This window comes from Oculina patagonica, chromosome 1 (assembly GCF_052425735.1).
Source record: "Oculina patagonica isolate OP01 chromosome 1, crgOcupat, whole genome shotgun sequence".
In the NCBI taxonomy this organism is placed as follows: domain Eukaryota; kingdom Metazoa; phylum Cnidaria; class Anthozoa; order Scleractinia; family Oculinidae; genus Oculina; species Oculina patagonica.
In genome coordinates this window covers 46573383-46596250 of record NC_135758.1, presented here as the reverse complement: position 1 = coordinate 46596250, position 22868 = coordinate 46573383, and the positions used below count along the sequence as shown (strand labels likewise).

At 38.0% G+C, this 22868-nt stretch overlaps 1 protein-coding gene across 3 annotated transcripts in view; it reads left to right on the top strand.

Moving 5' to 3' along the window:
• Positions 1-22868, top strand: part of LOC144633701 (uncharacterized) — a 42903-nt gene that overhangs the window by 13583 nt on the left and 6452 nt on the right. Inside the window, exons 8-17 of one of the 3 annotated variants that reach the window (XM_078492564.1) lie at positions 1398-1472; positions 8782-8853; positions 10126-10191; positions 10787-10858; positions 13092-13160; positions 15959-16030; positions 17258-17329; positions 19089-19157; positions 19681-19752; positions 21460-21531. In XM_078492564.1, the coding sequence (XP_078348690.1) occupies positions 1398-1472; positions 8782-8853; positions 10126-10191; positions 10787-10858; positions 13092-13160; positions 15959-16030; positions 17258-17329; positions 19089-19157; positions 19681-19752; positions 21460-21531 (711 nt within the window). The remainder of the gene's footprint in view (positions 1-1397; positions 1473-8781; positions 8854-10125; positions 10192-10786; positions 10859-13091; positions 13161-15958; positions 16031-17257; positions 17330-19088; positions 19158-19680; positions 19753-21459; positions 21532-22868) is intronic. The other 2 variants (XM_078492567.1, XM_078492574.1) reach the window with 2 other exon arrangements.

Sequence of the window (22868 nt, the reverse complement as noted above, 5' to 3'; positions counted from 1 at the left end):
TCAACTCCTTCCCCTGCTTTTCTTGTTGCTTAATGTAGTCTATAACTACATTAAGCAACAAATTAATTTCTTCATTAGACCACGTAAAGTTCTTGTCTGCCGCTCCTGCCGCCATGTTTGATTTGCCGCGTGCTGCATTAGCTGCAACATGATTGGCTTAAAACATTAGCGATAACCAATCACAACAGAGACGTAAAAAAGCCATTCAAATGCCGCGACTGGTCTAAAATTTGCACGGTAAACACTACTGCAATCTGTAACAAAATTTGCACGTATCCGTGTAAACAGGCGGTCCAGGTACAAAATTCTTCCGTGCAAAAATTTGTCCGGACCCGTGTAAACGGGGCCTTAGCCGTTCAAAAATTCGTCCTGTTCCGCCGGTCCCGTGTAAACGCAAGGTGGAACCGTGCAAGTTTTTGTCCGTGCAAAAATTTGTCCGGACCCGTGTAAACGGGGCCTAAGAGAAGGATTTTCGTAGGGTTTTTGCGTTGGAAGCTGAAACTTTGGTGAATAACATATCTTGTATAAATTTTTTATTGGCTTAAAGAAAAAATGTGGCCATTTTGGAGTGAACGTTATCGCTAGGAAATAAATGTCTAGTATTCGTATAGGCAACAGCATGAATTGCAAGTGGCATTTGAGATTGATACAAATATTACTCGAGCGAAGTATTTGTGTATAATATTTAACAATTATCCTGCGAAATGACGCGGAACGCCTGAAACTTAGCGGACTAGGACATAGGCCTAGATGGCTAAAATCAGATGGTATTACACATGCTTGAAACGTATTATTGTTTTCTTATTCAACAAATGGTCAGCGAAACACATTTTTGCAGCAAGATGAACTTTGGCTGAGCATCGCTTTGGAAGACGTTGGACAAATCTTGTACAGATGACGGATAACAAGGACCTCCTGACCATACATGGGCATCGAGCCAATTTGTTCAATAATAAAACGAAATATAGCAAACTCAACAACCGGTTCTGTTGACTCTGACCCAGCTTACTTGCAAATTTCACTCTTTTGCAAAGCAAGCTCTTGGAAGATATGAGTCAGTTATGGTAATAGAGGCTATAATAATAATGACATGAAACTGCATGTCGAGTCGTCAAACTATAATAATGGCCCTGTAATTTTAGCCATGGACACCATACAGTGTCTGTAAAATATAAATAGACGTCTTCTTCTTCTTCTTGTTCATTCATTCATTCATTCATTCATTCATTCATTCATTCATTCATTCATTCATTCATTCATTCATTCATTCATTCATTCATTCATTCATTCATTCATTCATTCATTCATTCATTCATTCATTCATTCATTCATTCATTCATTCATTCATTCCTTCATTTATTCATTCGTTTATTTATTTACTTATTTTCACATCACAGAGTCCTCGCAGGCAATTTTCTGTCAATGCTGCTTCCAGGGAGCTTGCATGGACCTGCCAATAAACTAAAAAATCTGTGAGTAGATCTATAATTTAGCAGTGTATGTTCCTCATTTAGACAGTTTAATATAAACCGTTGTCGGTATCCCGACATGGTACTTTTTGTCAATGATGCATGACAGACGGGTCATGCGATTACGGCCGGGGCCTAGTTTAAATGTTAACCGAAGGTTATAACAGATTTGGGAAAAAAACTGTTGAATATTTTTATCACATGCTTTTTAGCAAAAGTGCCTGGCTTAAATGGCTGCGAAATACCTTGTTTATTTTATTAAGAATGCCAACGTTGGTTTATGATATGGCAAAAAGCGCGGGTCAACTGGGTCAACTTCACCTAAAAGACATATCAGAAACATTACATAAATGCAATGCATCGTCATTGTATGGAAAATTGTATGGTCCTCACGATCAAAAAAGCTATTTAAGATAGTTTTCCATTTCTTAACGCGGTCAAAATTGTTTAGTACTCTTCAGTAACCCACGATGTTGCTAGCATAAATCGTATAAGGATAGGGAAGGGCGTAAGGGGCGTGTATGACGTAACGACACCCCTGGGGGATGACGTAATTTCCCTTTCCGGAGGATGACATCATCGGGCAGAGGAGCGTATGTGCAAGAGCGAAAGAACGTTGATGACGTCATTTTCCAATGTGGGATAATTCTTTACCTAGAATTACATCACAATTTAACAATAGATAAGATGTTGTAATAGAATTTTTTTTAGAGCGTAACATCGTGCAATGATAGCCTACCCCTATCTGGTTTATTGTCAAAAAATTTATTAGATAGAAATAGTTTGCGAAATTTATGATGTAAGGGATCTTCATAACATGAGAAAGTAAACTAATATATATACATAAAAATAAAAATGCATGATGTTTCGCTCTAAAACTATTCTATTACATCATCTGATCTATTTTTAAATTATAATTTCATTCTATGTAAAGAGTTATCCCACAATGGAAAATTACGTCATCAACGTCCTTACGCCCTGGCACATACGCCCCTCTACCCGATGATGTCATCCTCTGAAAAGGGAAATTACGTCATCCCACAGGGGTGTTTGTGACGCCATGCACGCGCCTTTCGCCCTTACGCATAGCGGACACGCAGTATCCCTATCCTCATACTACTCCCAGAACGACTTGATTCCCCGGTAAACCTTCCTTTGTAGTAATCCTTTTTCATAAGCTATCATCCTGGCGCTTTCCCAGTTGACTTCATTCCGACATTCCATAAGAGTAGCGTGCGAGGTGTTAAATAAGCCGTTAGAGTGTTCTCGACTGTGGGTAGGCGGAGTTCACAAGTAAAACATGTAGTATTTGGCAGAATGGTCCTGTGACTTAGTTGTTCCAGGTCTGTGATTTTGCGCTTGCGTGTTTCTGACCAACCAAGCGTACTTTGACCACAGTAAGTGAAAATGGGCATGATCATTGTCCTGTAGATGCGTTCAGCGCTAAAGACATCAATGTTAGAACGGATTCGTTTTGAAAAAGTGCGTGTCAAGATTTAGTGTGGGATCTAAATGAACGCCGAGGTATTTGTAGGTTGTTGTCGTGTTTATGCGGCATCCGTTTACCGTCAAGTTTAATTCTTTGCCATCAAAACAATTTAATCTTTTCGCTGTTCCAAACAACATAACTTCAGTTTTTCCTTTTTTAAGATTGATGATAAGTTCATTGTCTCTAAACCAGTCAGCGAGACTTTTGATGTCTTCACCGAGATTGTGTTGTATAGCATCAAAGTCTTTCGAGGAGGTGAAAATAACTGTGTCGTCTGCGTAGGTGATAATTTTGGAGTAACGAAGCGGCTGATGGACGTCATTAAAGTGAATCAAGAACAATAGCGGACCTAGAATACTTTCTTGGGGAACACCTGTGAAAACAGGATTAGGTTCAGACAGCACTCCTTTAAATTGGACGAGCTGCTTCCGGAGACAGGACCCCTTTGATAACAGTACTCATGTACTGAAGGGCCATCCTGTTTAAAAATTCGTTATTATTATTATTATTATTATTATTATTATTATTATTATTATTATTATTATTATTATTATTATTATTATTGATAAAATCAAACGTAAAAGAGTTTGTTAAAACCTTCCCCAAAATGCACAAAAGGTGCTCATTCCTTTGAACCATTGCCACTAAGTTACTTTCTAAAAATTCACTTTACTTTTAGCATATTTCTAATTAAAGCAAAAAAATTATTAGCATTGGAATCCACATTGTCGAAGTGGACGCCTGTCATTTTGCTTACGACTATCGAACGTGAGCGCGAGGCGCTGGGTACGAGAATGACTTGTACCCAGGTTGACGTTTCAGATTGTATGACTACCAAGACAATCGCCGTCGATCTGTTTATTTACATATCTTGTAGAATTGTGTGCCAGTCCTTACACTTAGTGATCAAATTGCTGGTTTTCACTGTCACGCAATCAAAAAATAAATTCGAAACCATTCAACTACAGAAGCTATGAATTTCAGATGTTATAGATGATAAATAGATAAACAATGTCTCCAAGTTTCGGGTCTGTGCGGTGTACCGTTCGCGAGTTATTTTCCGAACCTTTTCACGCAAATTTATAAAGCTTAGTATGGAGATTCCATAACTGTGTCCTTCCGAGGGACACAAATATGGCCGCCGTGATGTCAGAGAAACCATCTGGAACTCAATTCTGTTTACAACAGCGGCTATCCTTGGCTTAAGAGCTAGTACACTTTCACATAAACACCACTTATTATATCTGAAATGTTCAATCTGCTCAAAATGGAAAGGAAAGGCCTTTTTCAAACAAAACAGCTTTGTCACGGCACTCAGCTTGATGTCACATACGACGGAGAACTCAAATATTCAAAATGCGCTGTTTTAAAAACGAATGACACTATCGATCTGGAAATTTGCAAAAATATATATTTCTAGTTTATCTTTCGCCTAATGACAACGAAAATTTAGCAGGCCTAGTGAATTTCGATTTCAGAATTTTATGACGTAACATGAAAACCAAGAATATATTGATCGGCAAATAATAATAATAATAATTTATACATTTATATAGCGCTAAAACTATAAATATTCTAAAGCGCTGTAAAATGTTAAATATACATTCTAAAATCGATGTGTTAAAATTTGCATTGCTCAATGGCCCTTAATTATCCAACAGTAAGTCCCAAAAGCTATCCAGACCCCACTAGTAGGACTAAAGAATATAAATATTCAGTAAAATCTGTAAGCTAGTAATGAATAACGGAGGAAAGGCTTAAAAATGGATCTACTGAGAAATTTCAATGATTCTGCTAGAAGCAGCGTGAAAAAGACAGGAGATACTCTTTTTAACCGTGCGAAGCCGGTTCATTATCTGGCGGGCATTTTTTGTGGTTTTTTTTTTTTTTTGTCGTTTTTTTTTTTGGTCGGTAAATCGTTCCAGACCCACGCTCCTTTATCACGGTCACGCAAGATTTGATGACCGCTTGTACATGTCCAAGCTATTCAAAAACTACCACTATGTCACACCCATTCCACGCGATACCTATTTTAAAAATATTTACGAACACTCTGCGCTCTGTGTGAAATAGTTATTTCTGTGTTATTCAGGCGTTTGGCTCGGAGCGAGTACAACTCGTTCAATTTACCCGGAATGTGTTGAATATTGCAAAACAATGGCCCGATTTATACTAGAGACGGATGATCCGTCTGGACGAACTTGCATTTTAATTAGGCGAGCATTCTTTAGTTCGTGCGATAATTCGTCTGTGTATAAATACGGGCAAACAGACGGATTATCGGTCCAGACGAGCTATCTTCATAATTCGTCTGCCAAGACGAATTATGAAGATAGTTGGTCTGGACCGATAATCCGTCTGTTTGCCCGTATTTATACACAGACGAATTATCGCACGAACTGAAAAATGCTCGCCTAATTAAAATGCAAGTTCGTCCAGACGGATCATCCGTCTCTAGTATAAATCGGGCCAATGACTTGCTTTCTGGATATTCCAATTTTTGTTTTGAGTTTATTCTGGGAATCGAAACGTATATTACAAGCTCAGCAAGAATGTGTCAAGGCACGGGATACACGTCATCGCGCAAGGGAAATTACCTGCGCAGTCAATTAAGCAAGTATGCTCTATTTACAGCTAATTCGAGAAAGGTTGTCGGAAAGACTACTCTTTATTTTGGTGTGAAATGGACTTCTTTTAATGCCATTCATGAACTGGTTTGGGTTTATTTTATTGAACATTCGGAACAATATAAATATTTGCATGCGTAAGCAGGCATTTATCCGGCCAGGCGGGTTGAAGGAAATTCATGTCACGCACACTCCGTGACTGACGCAAACACAACTTGTGTGTTTCTCAAGTGACTGCTTTTCTAAAGATTTTTTACTGTGCGGCGCCGTGCCTTTCTAGCTAAAGAACTGAAAGAGGTGATCAAACACTAACCGCACGGTTGTAAACTGCTTGCAGATTCTTGTTAACAGAGAGTTCTCGAAAACCAAAAATTTGCGTAAGTATATGCGAAGAATCGTTTCGCTAAAGCCTTTTCTTAAGTAATAAGGTAAAATGAAGGTAAAATGTAAAGTCTTTAACATTGTGCCCTCATTGTATTTATCGCTGTTTCAAAGATGATCAGGAACGTTCGAGCAACTTTGTTTTCCTTTCGAGCAACAAACGGATGGTTAGCAAATTTGATAACCTTGACAAAAACAAACCATTAACCAATCGCTGCTCAAACTTTCGTGCACGTGACATTTTTGCCTAGCCACAGTTTAAGTTCAATATGGTGCGGGTGATGGGGCGCAAGGAAAGAGCACTGAACAACATTACAAAAGCAATTTCTTCGAATGAATTTCATGCTTGCATCATAGTAGGTCGCAGAAATGGAAACAGAAACGTATTTAATAAATTATTGTCCAAAAGTTATATGCGTATTCCAAATACCAAATCGACCTCAAATAAAATCAACGTATACAGTTCCGAGTAGAATGACAAAGTGATGGAAGACAACGGTGTTAACCGGAAAAGCGTTCTTTATTAACATTAATATGACAAGCTTCTTTCTTCATTCGGTCTTCGTTTCCCTGGGAGAAGGCGGTGCTGGTAGTTCAACAAATTATCTTTATAAAATATAAAAGACACAACAACAGTAAATACATTTTGGTTTTCCAAATGACACTGACGACTGTACTGACGTTATAGATTGCACAGGAAGCGATGGCCTAAGCGGAAAGCTAAAATTATGTTTAATTTGCATGTGCGAAGCGTATTAAGGATCAAAAACGAAGACATCTCTCACTATGAAATGAAAATAAATACATGCAGCTTACCTCAAAAGCCATATCCGACCCCTCGCTTCCCATTTTAATTTTGCGATGGTCAATTAAATCTTCCTTTGAACCTCGTCCGCGCAGTATTCTTTGCACTGGATTTTCCGCACCCAAAGAATGAATGCCCCCTTTCCACCGTGCTGAACATTTCTGATGCACCGGTGTTCGCTTTGTTGTGGGCTCGCCTTTTATATTTCTGGCAACAACAAAAATACAGCGGGTAAATTTACTTTTAATTCGTGTTAATATACCAAAGTGTATACGTTAACGCTCAGAACTTTATGTCATGATGTGTGCCAGTTGTTGTCGAAACTTGGTCTTGGTAGACTTGGTATTTCCGGAAGATATTGTTTAGGTGAAAGATCAGTTTATTGTTGTATATTCGGTGATAGGGAAAAATTCGTTCAATGACCGATTCGTTTAATATAAACTACAATTCGATGCACTTTCGTACCTGAGTTCACTCGATAAATCTAACACTCAACTTCAATCAATCAATCAATCAATCAATCAATCAATCAATCAATCAATCAATCATCATCATCAACAAACTTTATTTATAGAGGGTTACACGTAATAGTTTTACAACTAATAAATTTGTGGCCCTCTCTAATGTACTAAAAAATTAAGAATCTACTATAAACAATATTCATTATTTAATAAATGGGTTTAGCCGGCATTTCTGGTTATTCAAGTGAAAGAGCCTCATGATCAGCCTCATGATGATTCAATATTCATTATTTAATAAATGGGTTTAGCCGGCATTTCTGGGAAATGTTTCTCGCCCGCGAGTCGTCGATCCCTAAATTGGTTATTGGATTCTAAAATACAAACAACATACCCTTCAATGCGATCGATTTTCCCGCAGTCCAGTGGGCATCAGCATGCGCCATCTCAATGCCCAGGAACACATCCATTAAAAATGGCCGCCATTACTAACAGCACATCGCTAAGCAAAATACCCCCGTGCACTTTTTTTAATAGATCGTGCACAACAATAAACACAAGTTGAATCGCAAGAAAATGGCTTAAAGATAAACGACATATTTTTTGTGACTATTGAAAAAATCTACAAGTACCTAACATCTAATGACAAAGTAGAAAACATACCTGATTTGGATGCAAAATTTCAAGTGTTGTTTCACTTTACAAGTAACATATCACATCGTTTACGCTGGTCTTCGACCGCCATCCTGGAAACACGTGATCATGAGGCTCTTTCCTTTCTTGCCCTTATCGAGTAGAACTATGGGTAGATAACCTGAGTAAAGCCGAACAAATAACGAATCAAGCGAAGTGAATACGAAATTCCCCGATTTCTGAAATGCCCGCCATGTTGTGACGTAACCGTGGTTATCAAATTTGATAACGATCCTGGACTGACAAACGTTTTCGAACTTTTTTCGATCTTTTCCGAATATTAACCAAGTATTCCAAAGATTTCCGATGAAGGTCTGAATTTGTTTCAGATTTTTTGGAGCAACTTTGGGCCATTTTTTATTCAATTAAGAAAAACTTTTGGTTTTTTTGGAGCAACTTCCAAGCGACTTTTTGTTAAATTGTCACAACTTTTTGGGAAATTTCGGGCAACTTGTGGACAGTCCTTGTCGTTTTCTTTGGGTTTTGTTTAGCCTGCTTCTGGTGGCTGGCCTTTCTGTAAAGGTTTCTAAAGGCAAAGTGCTGTAAAGGAACAAAACGTGTAGCCGTGGTTTCAAAAATGAATATAAAACTACCCTATAGAACAAAATTTGCCGTTCGCTGCTTTCCTGCCAGCCTCTTTTGATTAGTTGGGTACTTCTACTCTTGACGAAGATTGTTTCAGCTAATTAGACGTATCGCTTTTGTGCGTGTGTGTAAAATACCAAATAAAGAAATAGCAAATGTATATATGTATAGTAAATAAAAAAAAATATATTCAAAACCGGATAATTTAAGCAAATTTGTCTTAGCAGTTCCCTAGTGCTTTCGTGGTTAACATGTTCAAAATTGATTTCTACAGAGACCTTCGGTGGAACAATTTATCGTCAATAGCTAATGGAACATTCCGCTCCTTTAAAAGCCTTGAAAAGCTGTGAGTACTAACGACGCGTAAGATTAGTGTATACCACACAAGTGAATAGTACTTTTCGCGCGCTCATAAGTTAACTCGGAGGTGATTAGCAAAGTACTATTCACCTCCGAGCAGCTAAAGAAAAACAAACTGCCTTCGCGCGTCGCTTTGTTTACCGAAAGTGATGTTTTAGTCCGCTAGTTGTTCAACTTGTGTGGTATATACTAAAACAATTATTCACCTCAGTGTCGTTGAATGTGGTATCCACCAGTTGAATTGCAGAACTGCCTTCAGAGTGCTCAATACAACACCCGAGTAAACCAGAGCGTGATTATAACAGATGATGAACAGACCAACTGCAGATTTTACTTGGCATTTTATTACTATTTAGTTTCGTACTACACAACCGTGCAGCACTCGTCAGATAAAATTGCCAAATGCGAATTTACACCTTTACACTGATTTGAAAAGCACATGCGACCGTTGGAAATACGATAGCAAGAAAAAGTGAACGCTTTACAAAACAATAACAATACAATAGAAAGTGAAAACTATTGCGTGACAAGAGAAACTTCAAAATTTAGCATTCTTCAGGAGGAATTTGTTCGCGTGTCTACATGAAGTTATCAGTTCATTTCGCTTGTTCAGAGAGCCTCACTCGGGTTTACAAATAATAAAGTAATTCTCCCAGAGGCATAGATTACATCGTTTAGAAGCAGGGTTATATGGGGCCGCCTGCTTTAAAATTCTCCAAGTGACTTTGAACTTCGACTTATTGTCTTTCAAATGCCAGATGTGTTTACTTAGCTTGAGTATCTGGTCTTAAAATAATTTTCAGTTAGCCCGACGTAGGTTTGGGGAGGGTCTTTCATCATCTGTTATATATGTGTATATGCATATTTTCAGAAATATCCTGCAATCATTATTAGAAGCAACAACTATTTAACAATTAGACTACGAGCCCTAGTTTTCTATGAGCAAATAGTCAACGAGGCGCAGCCGAGTTGACTATCGCTCATAGAAAACGAGGGCGAGTAGTCTAATTGTTTTAGTAGAAACTCTTAAGGATTGCAGGCCAAAACCTACCATATTGTGCACTTTGAAGACAAAAACCAAGAAAATTTACCGCTTAAAGAGCTACGCGCGCGCGCGACTGTTTTCTATCGGCGAATAGAAAACAGTGGGAGAAACAATCAGATTCGCGGATTTCCAATAGAACACAGCTGAGTTTCTACTAATAATTGTTAGTCAGCAATAATACTGATTTCGTTTGATTTCATTTTCTTTTCTCAGGAGTTTGCAAAACAACCAACTGCGTTCGGTACCAGAATTAACCGGTATTACAGACATATCAGTTCTGTAAGTGGAATACAGTTTTTTTTTTAAATAGTACTCTCGATCTTTCATTTTTTTTTTGTCGTTCTGTCCACGTGGGAGAAAATAAAATTGTTAAGACGATCTGGAAAATATGCAAGTTGAAATATATAAGAGGAGTATGGACCATTATGTAAGACATAGCAGTATAGACCATTCACGTATCCAAACTAGTATCTTTAGGATTAAAAAAGTTTGAGCAATGCCCAGGTTAGTCTCCTATTAGGCGTTTAATTCAAACGAGGAGGATCTGCCTCTTTCATATGGGGGTCACCGCCCTCCCTCTTCTAAGCTGGGGGTTATCTAGTGGATAGTGATTTACTCGTGCATAGTGTTTTTAATATTTTCAGTCCTTGTGTGCGACACTTTGTTGATACTAAGACTTTCGTTTCTTGTTAAGAAATATAAACATCTATGAGTTACCATTTCAAAAACACAGAGAAGAAGCCTTTTCTGCATTTTTCCAGTTATCAAAAATCATCATCTGAATACTAAATACTAACAAACTGTACTGCATCAACCGAGCATTTGATAACAGTTAACATTTTTCTAACTGATTTTATTTTTTAATCGTTTTTAGAAATTTTTCACAAAATCATATCAAGAGTTTAACTTGCTTTGGAAAATTTGGGATCAGAAAAATATATTTTCTGTAAGTAAACATCCATTAAGAAGAATAGCTAGGAATTTTAAATTAGATTATAAAAAGTATTCAGGGATTTATTTATTCTTTTCCAATCTAAGTTACCCATAAATACGGCATAAAACCCACAGTTATTTAACAATTATCCTGCGAAATCGCGCGGAATATCGCCTGATACTTAGCCGACGAGGCCGTAGGCCGAGTTGGCTAAAATCAGACGATATTCCGCAAGATTGAGCAGGATAATTGTTTTATTATTTAACAAATTGTCAACGAAACACATTTTGCACATAGAAAAACTGTAATTATGCAGCGCTTTACAAGATTTCTGACGAATCTTCGCAACCTACGAATATCGCAGGATATCTGTTATGTACGGATGACAGACATCGTTAGCATTTTGACCATATATGGGCAGCGCGCGCATCTGTTGAATAATAAGTGTATTTATACCTGTCAGTAGGTTGTATAGTGTGATCGTCCGGGTGAGAGTAGTTCTGAGAAAAACTGTTGCTGGTGACTAACGTTTCGACAACCTGAGCGGAAGTCATCTCCAGAGTCAAGTGAAAAGTGGTTTTCAGTCGATAATGTTATAAGTCTGGTCCGTTGAGGTTGATTAGTAAGTCTAGCCGTGATTTATTGGCTGTAAGACTCTGGTAAAGTTTGTCAAACTGCACAAACCTGGTATACCTATTCGACCCATACTCTCGTTCTAAATACCTGACGACTATACTGACGACAACGAACTACGAACAACCGTGTACAGAAAACCGACGCATAATGATGACAGATTACTGGACGAAACATCCTACAACCCGAATTCTCACAAAGCTACGACAAAGCTAGTTTGTGACACACCGGACAGTTCATCTAACGAAAACAAATCCCTTGACCGCGTTTTCCACAAGAACAACTACAACACTGAATTAACTTGATGATTTCGACATTGCTGATCCTAGCAGCATACAGGACGCGTGTCACATATCAACCCAGTAAATGGTCCAGCTCACAACGAGTCTCTCGTAGCTCAGTTGGTTAGAGCGTCCAACCGGTATCTAGGAGGCCATAGGTTCGATTGCCTTCGGGGACTCAGATTTTTTCTTTGTCCCATGCTCGTGTCATGTTGAACACTTCATCTTCACTTTTCAACACTGACTTTATTAGACGAAACGCTCACCGAACTACTGAAATGGCTGACACTTACAGAAACTCGACATCTATTACTTCATCGACTAAAACCTTCATCAAGGGCGCTTCTGAGACTATTGCGCGGATTCTACAACACTACAATATCCGTGTAGCTCACAATCCTATAACTACGCTACGACATTTACTGTCCAACGTTAAAGACAGGGACGAACCTAACGACAAACAGGGAACGATTTATAAGAGCAAGTGGTGATGGAAGATATGGTGATGTCAACAATCACATTTCTGAACACCATCGACTTATTAACCACAAAATCGACTGGGACTTTGCTCAATGCTTAACCTACAGTACTAACTATTTTCAACGACTGATTCTGGAAATCTGGTAAACAAACTTAGAACCGACGCCGATCAACAGATTTCAACAACTACCGGCACCTTACAAACGACGTATTCACGACATAAACAAAACCGACAAATGGGCTGCAAACAGACAAACAAATAGACGGAACTGTTCCAACGACTAAATTTAATTAACAATAGACGGATCGAAACTGATCAATTACTGTTGACAAACTTTACAATAGTCTTGCAGCCAATAACATCACGGCTGAACTGACCAATCAAGTTCAACGGAACAAACTTATAACATGATCGACCGCCAACAACTTTTTACTTGACTCTGAAGATGACTTCTTCTCAGGTTGTCGAAACGTTAGTCAAAAACAGTTCTTCCCAGAACTACTCCACCGGGACGATCACACCATACGACCTACTGATACTCCTGGGTTCAAACAATTTACAATTTACCTGTAAGTGTCCACTTAACTTTAAATCTAAGGGTTCAATTTCTCCGAGGGAGGCAAAGTAACTTAACTCAGATCGACAGTCTTAAAACCTCATCACTTGGGTAAGTCGTCAGTGTCATTTGTACATGTTAAAAAGGCAAGCTCCGAAGCCTTTTTTTGCTGGGTTTAGATGTGTTTTAATAAGTTTTTCCATCATTTTATACCGCCCCTTCCTATCCCCTCATCTGGTTTCTTCGACTGCTGGCCGTTACTATGTCTTGATGGGTTTATATCTCTAAACGTAGGTTTTTGAATGAGAACGACATCGAAGAGGTACCACTGGAAGTGTTTCAGAATGTTTCGATTCGGATTATGTAAGTCCCCCCAAATATTTTAGTAATACAAGCATACGCTTTTATACTACTACTACCACTATCACTACCACTACCATCTGATTGTCTACAACAGTTAAGAAATTTTAATGAAAGAAAAAATATGGTGAAATTTAAATTAAGTAATCGCAAACTTATGATTGAACGGGGTAGATATCAGACTGACCATATACCCAGAGCAAATAGATTATGTCCATTATGCAAGTCAAATCAAGTAGAAAACGAAACACATTTCTTATTCGATTGTAGCAAATACTCTTTACAAAGGCGGACATTCTTAAAACGAATTAATGAAATACAGTAGTACCTGACTTTGAAAGGAAATCAACCTCACAAAGCATCAAACTTCTTATGAACTCTAATGATCATCATGTTAATAAGCTAGTCATGACGTTTTTTTCTTCATGTATGAATATACGTAATGGATTGTTATTATTAGGTGAAAGTGATATGACTTAATTAAGTTTTAATACGAAATAGGGTGCGTTTCTTTGGGAAAATCCAAATCCGGATTCTTATATCCAAAAACGGATTTTGCGTTCCTTTACCTATATCCGAAAATGGATTAAACTCGGATCAATGATCTGAAGAATCCACACTCCGAGTGGATACATCAGTTCATATCTAAATCCGGATATTTAGGATTCATGATCTGTGCGTTTCTTTGGGAGGAATTCGCAAAAAGTCCATTGGCCCAGCGGTCTTTGCTGTGAAAATACAGGTTCGCTCTTTTTAACCACTATCATATGGTAACTTTTAAGGCGCTTATTTCGATCAAAATGCAAAAATAATTCACGATAAATGGAAACGGTAGTTTTATCAGTATGAAGCCACCGTGTGCATACGGACGTTGTATCATTTTGAAATTGTCACGAATGAAGTTTGCATTGATCATCTCGCAAACATTCTTCGCTCTCAGATGCGTTCTCGCCACATTGTGCTTGAGGGTAAAGAAGAACTACTGCGACGTGTGATCCAATTTTAGATTTTCCCGAAGAAACGCACCCATAGTAGGTTCGTTTTGCTACTTTTAGTCTTAATTTGCTTTTGCAAAATGTAAACGGTAACGGTAATGCGATTTATTACTTACTTATAACTACCACTACCACTACCACCACCACCACCACCACCACCACCACTACCACTACCACTACCACTACTACTACTACTACTACTACTACTACTACTACTACTACTACTACTACTACTACTACTACTACTACTACTACTACTACTACTACTACTACTACTACTACTACTACTACTACTACTACTACTACTACTACTCCTACTCCTACTCCTACTCCTACTCCTACTCCTACTCCTACTCCTACTCCTACTCCTACTCCTACTCCTACTCCTACTCCTACTCCTACTCCTACTCCTACTCCTACTCCTACTCCTACTTGAATCATGATGATGACAATTAAAACTAATAAAAGGAAATGGAATCATAGTTGTTTACGCAACCAAGGTAATTTTTACGTTCAGTTATTTACGTTGTCGAGCATTATTGTTTACAGTTATTTACAGTTCATAACCTTTTTTTGAAAACACTGTCGCTCATATTTTTTTATGGTAAATAGGCTCTGGATATTTTTTCAGTAAAATATCCTTTTACAAATTTACGAAAAAAATGTAAATAGCGAAATACCGTTGAAATCGTCACTTGAGACGCAAACTTACAAACCAATCGTCTAAGCACCTTTAAAACACTCAGAAGTTTTCCTAGCAATCTTTTAATACATATTGCTGTGATTTTAGGAAATATCACCACAGGGGACCCAAACGCTGTATTAGTTATTCATAATCTTAAAATAAGAATGTTCTTATTTACCTGCGTTCCTGTGTCTTTTTTCACCGGTTTGGGGGCGGTTTGAATTTAAACGAAGGCGGTTTACGTTGCGAGTTTAAAACGGTGATCGGTCTGTCGTAATGTCAATACGACGCGCCTCAATTATGTCTCAAGTTTTACTTTAACTGTTATTATTAACTATTAACTCCACTCGCGGGAGAGAAGAGAGAAGGAGACAACTTGTACTCTTCTCTTCTCGTGACCATTAAATTGAAACACGAAATCCCCCGCGAGGAGAGTTAATAGTTAATGGTTTTAGTAACTTGAGTTAGTAAGAGTTGAAACTCGAGGCGCGTCGTATTGACATTGCGACAGATCGATTACCGTTTAGAACTCGCAACCTAAACCGCCTTCGCTCTGATTCAAATCGCCCCCAGACCGGTAAAAAAACCCACAGGAATGCAGGTAAATAAGAACATTTTTATTTTAAGATTATGAATAACTAATACAGCGTTTGGGTCCCCTGTGATATCACGCCTTTTTTGGACGCCAAATAACTTTTTGATTTGTCCGTTTTTATAGAGGAGCCCTCTTAAGACCAGAGAGACTAGAAACAGGCGTGCACTTTAAAATGGTTTCTCTTTACGTTAAGTTCAGAATGAAGAGTTGGCATATGGCTAATTTCCGCAGGAGGTATCTGCCTGTGGTGATTAGACTGAAACTGAGTTTTGGCCGCGTCCTGAGATAATAACTAGGTCTTAAACTACATTTTTTAAAATGATAAGTTGCGTCAGCTTTGGTGATATAGTTTACGTACAGAAAAGAGAATGATTAATTATTCATAATTTTTATATTAAACAAGCACGAATAACCCCGTCTGTTGAAGTGTTCTTCTACCATTGTGACTTTTATAATTATGCGGAGGAAACTTAAAGCGAAATTAATGCTACAGATATCAATCTCGAGCTCTCTGCGTTCTTTTTAGTGACTTCTCGTTCAACAAGATAAAGTCTATAGCAGATGGAGCGTTTCGTGGCTGTAAGGGTTTATTAATGCTGTAAGTAGGAATTGTACTATTTTTAAAGCACGTGGTATATATATATATATATATATATATATATATATATATATATATATATATATATATATATATATATATATATAGTTGATTTGCAGAACTGATGTCAGAGTGCTCAATAGAAAACTAGAGCATAAATATTAAAAGACGGTCTGATCAACAGAAGATACGACTTGGCATTTTATTACTAACTAGTTTCGTACCGCACAACATGTACGGCACTCATCAGATAAAATTGCCTAATGTAAAGATTACAACGCTACGCTGGTATATATAAGGACGCCGGATGAATGAAAAAGCATTAAATTACAACGGTAGAATACTAAAAAAGTCGAAAATAACAAGGTATAAAATTACAACGGTTTCTGTTATGAAACAATAAAAGCTTAAAATATGCGTGACACTGCGAGTTTACCAATCTTAAACAAACAGTTACGTGACAGCTTTTGAATTTTTAAGGAGGAACTTGTTTGCGTGTCTACAAGAGGTTATCAGTTCATTTCGTTTATTGAGAGAAGCGAGGTCGGATCTGCAGATTATGAAATACTTCTCCCACAGGCACAAGTTGCAGCGATTAGAAGCTGGGTTGTATGGAGCAGCTTGCTTCAGAATCTTCCAAGTGATTTTGAAATCTGTCTTGGCGTCCTTTAATTGCCAAATGTGTTTACTCAATTCAGTATTGAGTCTCTTACACGGGTGATTGAAAGAAGCTTTGTGGTTGGTAAATCTAGTTTTAAAAGAGTTTTCAGTTAATCCTACGTAGGTCTGGTCTGGCCTGTTGTCCTCCGTTGTCACTGTCGCTTGGTATATTACTGATTCTTTTAGGCAATTCCCAGCTAAAGGGCAGTCGGCTGGCTTTCTACAGTTGCATGTTTTTAATGGCACAATCTTTTTTTGAAGCATATATATATATATATATATATATATATATATATATATATGTTAATATTTATGAAGATCTTAAGCTCCAAAAGCAGGTCAGTATAGTATGAGAAAGGTTACAAATCGTTACTGGAAAGTCAGTTTAAAAAACGTCAAAGGCTGCTAGAAAAAAAAAAAAAAAAACAACCACACTTGACGGTGAAAAATCTCTTCGACCATTTGATAAAATAAAATACGTTGTTGATTGAAACGATAAATTTGATTGACAAACGACATTTCGTCATTTTAATATATATATTTTTTCCTTTCGTTCTTTATTTCAAGGCTTTTAAACTTTAACAACATATCACATATTAATGCGCGCACTTTTTCCGGGCTTGGGAAGCTTCAAACATTGTAAGTACAGAAGCATTGTTTACGTGATCATTTAACTTATGTTGTTTGTCTACGTTGCTAAATTAGTGTTCTGATAACATATAAATGCAAATGCAGGTAAGGAACTAAAAGGAAAAAAAAGTAACCTTACATTAACATATTATCTATTAATAAGTGTATTCATAATACTGCTACAAGCCTTCTTAGCGGAATAAGATGTCCCCCTTCTTAAAGAGGAAATAGTGGCCAACTGTCAACAGAGTTCTCGTTCTCTTTCTTGGTAACTTGCAAGAATTGCAAAATAGCATCCCGGAGCCCAAACGGAATTATTACCATTTTTACTTCCTGTAACAAGTTAATGATTGCAGTATATCTGCCTTTGGGGAACTCAATAAACTTTATTCTATTTTATTCTATATCAATTTGAGTGGCCTTTTTTCTATGTCTATCTGCCTTTGTCCACCTGTTTGTTAATTACAGTCGAAGCTCTCTTAACGAACACTCTCGTAAGCGGACAGCTCTACTTACGGCCGCATTGTTTAATACCTCGTTTTAACTCCCTTACCGTACCCAAATTCGCAAGTAGCCAATCAGAAGCGCGACCTACTGTCCTGATATCCTACGATATCAACACAGCATGAAAATATGACTTTACCGTGGTGTAAAGCTTAAATAAAGCTGGAATAAATGTGGAATTTATTCAGCTATACACTGACTTTACAATTTTTAAAGCTGACCTTTATCCCAGCTTTACTCTCAAGTATAAAGGCAGATAAAGAGACTCCTTTACACCAACTTTAAATCACATTTACACACGGTAGTGTAAAGCTTGGTTTAACCACCTTTAACAACATTTATTTGATGATGTAAAGTCGGTTATCCAACTTTACACCAGATTTAACCACCTTTAATTTAATGTAAATCCCAATTTTCGTGCTGTGGCAAGTCACTGACCTGATATGCCACGACATCACGGTCACTTTGAAGCAAAGTAGTGTTACCGTACGATGAACCGAAAAGAATTTTTACCAATAAAGCAGAACCTCGTAATTTAAATTTAGGAGAAAAACTTTCCCGCCAGAACTAAACTTGAGCGCGCTAGCCAATTGTGCGATGTTTGCCAACGAGTACTGAGACATTCAGACTGAAACAATAGTGTCGGAATTTCCAAAATTTTCGCCAAATTTTGATTTTGAAAATTTAGAGAAACAAAAGAGGGAAAAAGGCAGAACAGAAAATGGATAAAAGTGTTGAAGACCAAGTCAACACAATTTGCAGTACGAACCTTCAACTGCAAACATGGCTTTAACAGAGCGATAAATATAACCGAATTTTTGGCTGAATTTGGGTAGGTTATATGCCTAATCGTACCTTTTTGGTACGCTTCGGCTGCATATCAGGCTCGTTTGGTATCGAAGCGTACCATCAAGGTACGATTAGGTATAAATACAAACTTTGTATTTTTATATTCTCGTGAGCGGACATTCCCGTTAGCGGCCGCGGACACTTTCAGAGATTACGATTTAGACTTTTTCTTGTTTCCCGTAAGCGGCCATCTATCCACTACACCTCTAGTGGCCGCTAACGAGAACCATTCTCGTAAGCGGCCAGCTCCAGTTACGGACGCTTTTTTCGCGTCCCGACGGTGTCCGCTAACGAGAGCTTCGACTGTATTTATTTTGTATGTTCCCAATATTTTCTTCAACTGTGATATTTTTGCTACGCAAAAACTGGTCTGGATTTACAATACGTCTGATATTGTCATTTTTTTATTCGTTAGGATGATTGCTAACAACAATTTGACAGCAATTCCCAATGACACCTTTAGTGAAACACCTCTTCATTCCCTGTACGTTATTTTTATAGCGAAAGTTACATATCTCTGAAGTAAACTGTTTCACATTCATTAGTCTTTGAAGGTAAAATAATGGTTAAAGTGCAGAATTCTGGATCGAAAGGTTGGTATTTAAGTTTTGGCCGTCGTCGTGCCATGTCTTTTCGTGTCGTGTCGTGTCGTGTAGTTTCATGTCGCTTGGGGAAAGACTTTATTATCGTTCCGTCTCTCTTCGTACAGGAGTACAAATGGCTGCAGCAAGTGGCTGCATCAACCACAAAGAAATACTACTAGCTAGTCACGTCACTTTACAGGACCTGGAATTAATCTACAGCACTGATGAGCCACCTTTCTCCTCTGACTTATTCATTTGATTGCTTTGATTTAGTTTAGAAAATGTGCACTAAGTCAACAGCAAAACAAATGCATTGCTTTTTATATTATTGTTATTGTATCAAGTAATGGCATGCTACTTTAACCGAACGTAAATTTTTGTACATAGTGAATAAAGTTTTAAGAATTATGATCTTGTTGTCAGGTTTCTCCACAACAATAACATCAAATCAGCAGAACAAAGGGCCTTTCACAGCCTCGGCTCTCTCCAGTCAATGTAAGTAAAAAAATATGTATGTCTTAAAGTTATTTTCCATTCGAGTACAGAACTCTCGTTTTTATGTTACAAATTAATGCTGTTGCATACGAAAAGCTTCTCGTGTATACGACTCGTCACTTAAAATGTGGCAAATATTGCGACAGCATTGCGTATTGCGTATGTGTTTCTGCGCGATTCTGCTGTCCAAAGTCATCACTGGCGCACTGAACTTTGAACTGTTGACAAATAATTGTCACGCCATCTACACTTTAAAGCAGTAGTAACCACAGGTTAGAAAGTGCGGGCCTAGATGCACTTAAAGCCTTGTGTTTAAGATGTGGACAATGGACTGAGAAGGTACTGGGACGAGAGTACGTAATTTTAGATTGCAAACTACACTCATGTCGAAGATTTTGGGAAGTTTGCCATAAATCACTGGACAAGAGACAATTATTCCGAGTAACGCGTCACGCAAGAAATGCACGATTTTCACGTTTTCTATTGTCGCGAATGTTTTTATCGTTTCATATTGCCGCAAATGAGTTTTTAGATTGACAGTTTTGCGAAGTGTAATCGAGCACGCAGTGTGAATTGAGATGTGATTCCTCGGTCGGTGAACTCGCTACATGTATGTTGTCAGTGTTGTAAGGAATTTTCCGAGATAAACCGTTGTTGGAATCATTCGTTTTGCCGTGGTTTATCTGTGATACAATCACAGCAAATCTTCTCAAAAGTAACGCCTAAACAATGTCTGCAAAACATTAGGCTTGAAGTCTTCCATATGACAGACCCCGGGGGGGGGGGGGAGCACTCAAAAAAGTTTTATACGGGGAGGCTCCGCCCCAAGCTCTTACCCCTTACTCTTTTATATACCATTTTCACAGAAATCGTACCCCTTTCTTATACCTTTAACTGAAAAAGGTACCCTATACCTAAAAGACATGGCATAGACTTAGAACAAGACGTTTTCTTGTCATTTTCATGTTGCGCTTTATAAATTAAAACAATACAGCCATAAAGTGAGTCTGTTCGAAATATTTTAATTCAAGGCCCTTTTAAAAACCTAAATGACGGATTTACATACCCTTTCATATACCTAAACTTGTGAAATCCCTATCCTTTTTATATACCTGAACCCTAAAAAAGGTACCCCTTTCGGGCGGAGCCTCGCCGTATAGGCCATTATATGGAGTACCCCCCTCCACCCCCACCCCCCCGGGATGACAGAAGCCTCCATCTTATGTAACAAACTGTTGGAATTGACACATGTTTCGCATTCTAATCGTTCTTGAAGAACAGATTTTCAACTTTCGGTGTTAAGACAAACTGTTGTGATTGACACATTTTTCGCATTCTGATCGTTCTTGGTGGAAGAACAAATTTTCAACTTCGCTTTGAGCTGACCTTTTTATAAACGTGGCGCGCATGGGTTATTCGTAATCCGCTGGTCACTGCCTCTCTTGGGCAAGCAGATATATTTGTCACATAAAAACTTACGTGTTAATCCGGCTTCAGGGACAAACACAGAAAACAATACCTGTAGCAACAATGCCTAATTAGTTCGCCACGCTTCGTCGTTGATTAACCGCATATATTTAACGCGTAACCAAAAATGCGACGCAAATAATAAGTCGGCTCGCTTTTCCGCCATTACGCGTTAGCTGAAGATAAGCAAACTTTAGCCACTTCTTAAAAATGCTAACTCGAATCGTACTCAATTTATAGGACACTGTTTAACAATCCACTACAATTGCTTCCTTCTGGAATCTTTGATGAACTCTCATCTGGGACAAAAATGTACGTAAATAAATATATTTAAAGAAACTATAACGTAGAGAAACCAGCTTCCTTTAGCGAACCAGCTGAAACGCATTGCTTTCTATTTAAGTGATATATACATATTTATAACTGAGTCATGAAAGAAGAGTACGCAAAGGAATCATATTATTTACAAATAATTACTACTTAATCGTAAAAAAAAGAAAGGCTTCTTCTTATTTTCAAACTTCGCACTCCAATAGTACAAGAATAGTAGGGAACGTAAGCACTGACGTTTTAGGGGCTACGACGACGTCTGTAACCGAGGAAACCTGGCGTAGAGGCCGCCGTCGCTGTCGCCAAATTACAAACCTTTTAGCAAGTAAAGTTTTGGAACGGCATCCCACTTCAAAACCTGGCTAAAAACCTCAAGAAAACATCGGTGTAAAATTTCCCAGAGAAATGCTCTTATTATCGTATGATAAGAATATATTTTCGGAGGAAGAATTCCTGGTTCTGAGGGAGAGCTAAAGCTCCAAAAAAATCTGCACGATTTCTATACAAAAATTTCTTAAAAACTTCAAGGAAGCTGAAAGTTAAACAAAGTTCAGAGACGGTAAATGTCGATGATCGAGCTTGTTAATCTCTTCAGGATTGACACCCGAAATTAATCGCGGTCTGCCCCTTTTTTCTTGAACCGGAAAAATTTGCTAGCAATTTTTATGTCACGCAGATAAAAACAGAGTGGTCATCTGTATATTCCATTATAATCATTTCATCGGGCATTGTGGCGTATTTTGCGTGCTAAAATGGAGAATTCAGTGGGCTAAAATATATTTTAGCCCGCTGCGGTTGACCAATTAGAAACAAGTTATTAACGAAGCCAGCCAATCAGAACTGAAAACCATTCAACTGTTCGGGCCGTTCTCTTGCTGGCTGGCACAAGCTGGCATATTTTCAAGCTTCGTTTAATTTGAGTCGAGACGCTTCAAAACTGCTTTTGGGCTTTAGAACGACAAAAATGTTTGAAGGACTGAACGGGAAAGCAAATTTTCAGTCTTTTCAGCTAGATGAAGAGGAATTACAGAAACTCAAAGAAGAATCCAGGCGGCGAAAAGAATGTAAGTTTGTCTTCGTCGAGCGAAACTCGCTCAGTTGAATTTCAGGCATATTCCAAACTGCCAGTTCAGTTAACAGCCCAATTAATTTGAACACTTCTAAATGACGACTATTTCTTTGCTGCCGATAGAATTTTATAATTTCCTTTTCAAGCAAAGTTTGTTTTAAGTTATTTTGCGGTTTTCTGCCGAGTTTTGTAAACTTTTAAACCTAGTTTTCAATCAGAAATAAACGCCGACTCGCTACGGCAGTGTTCA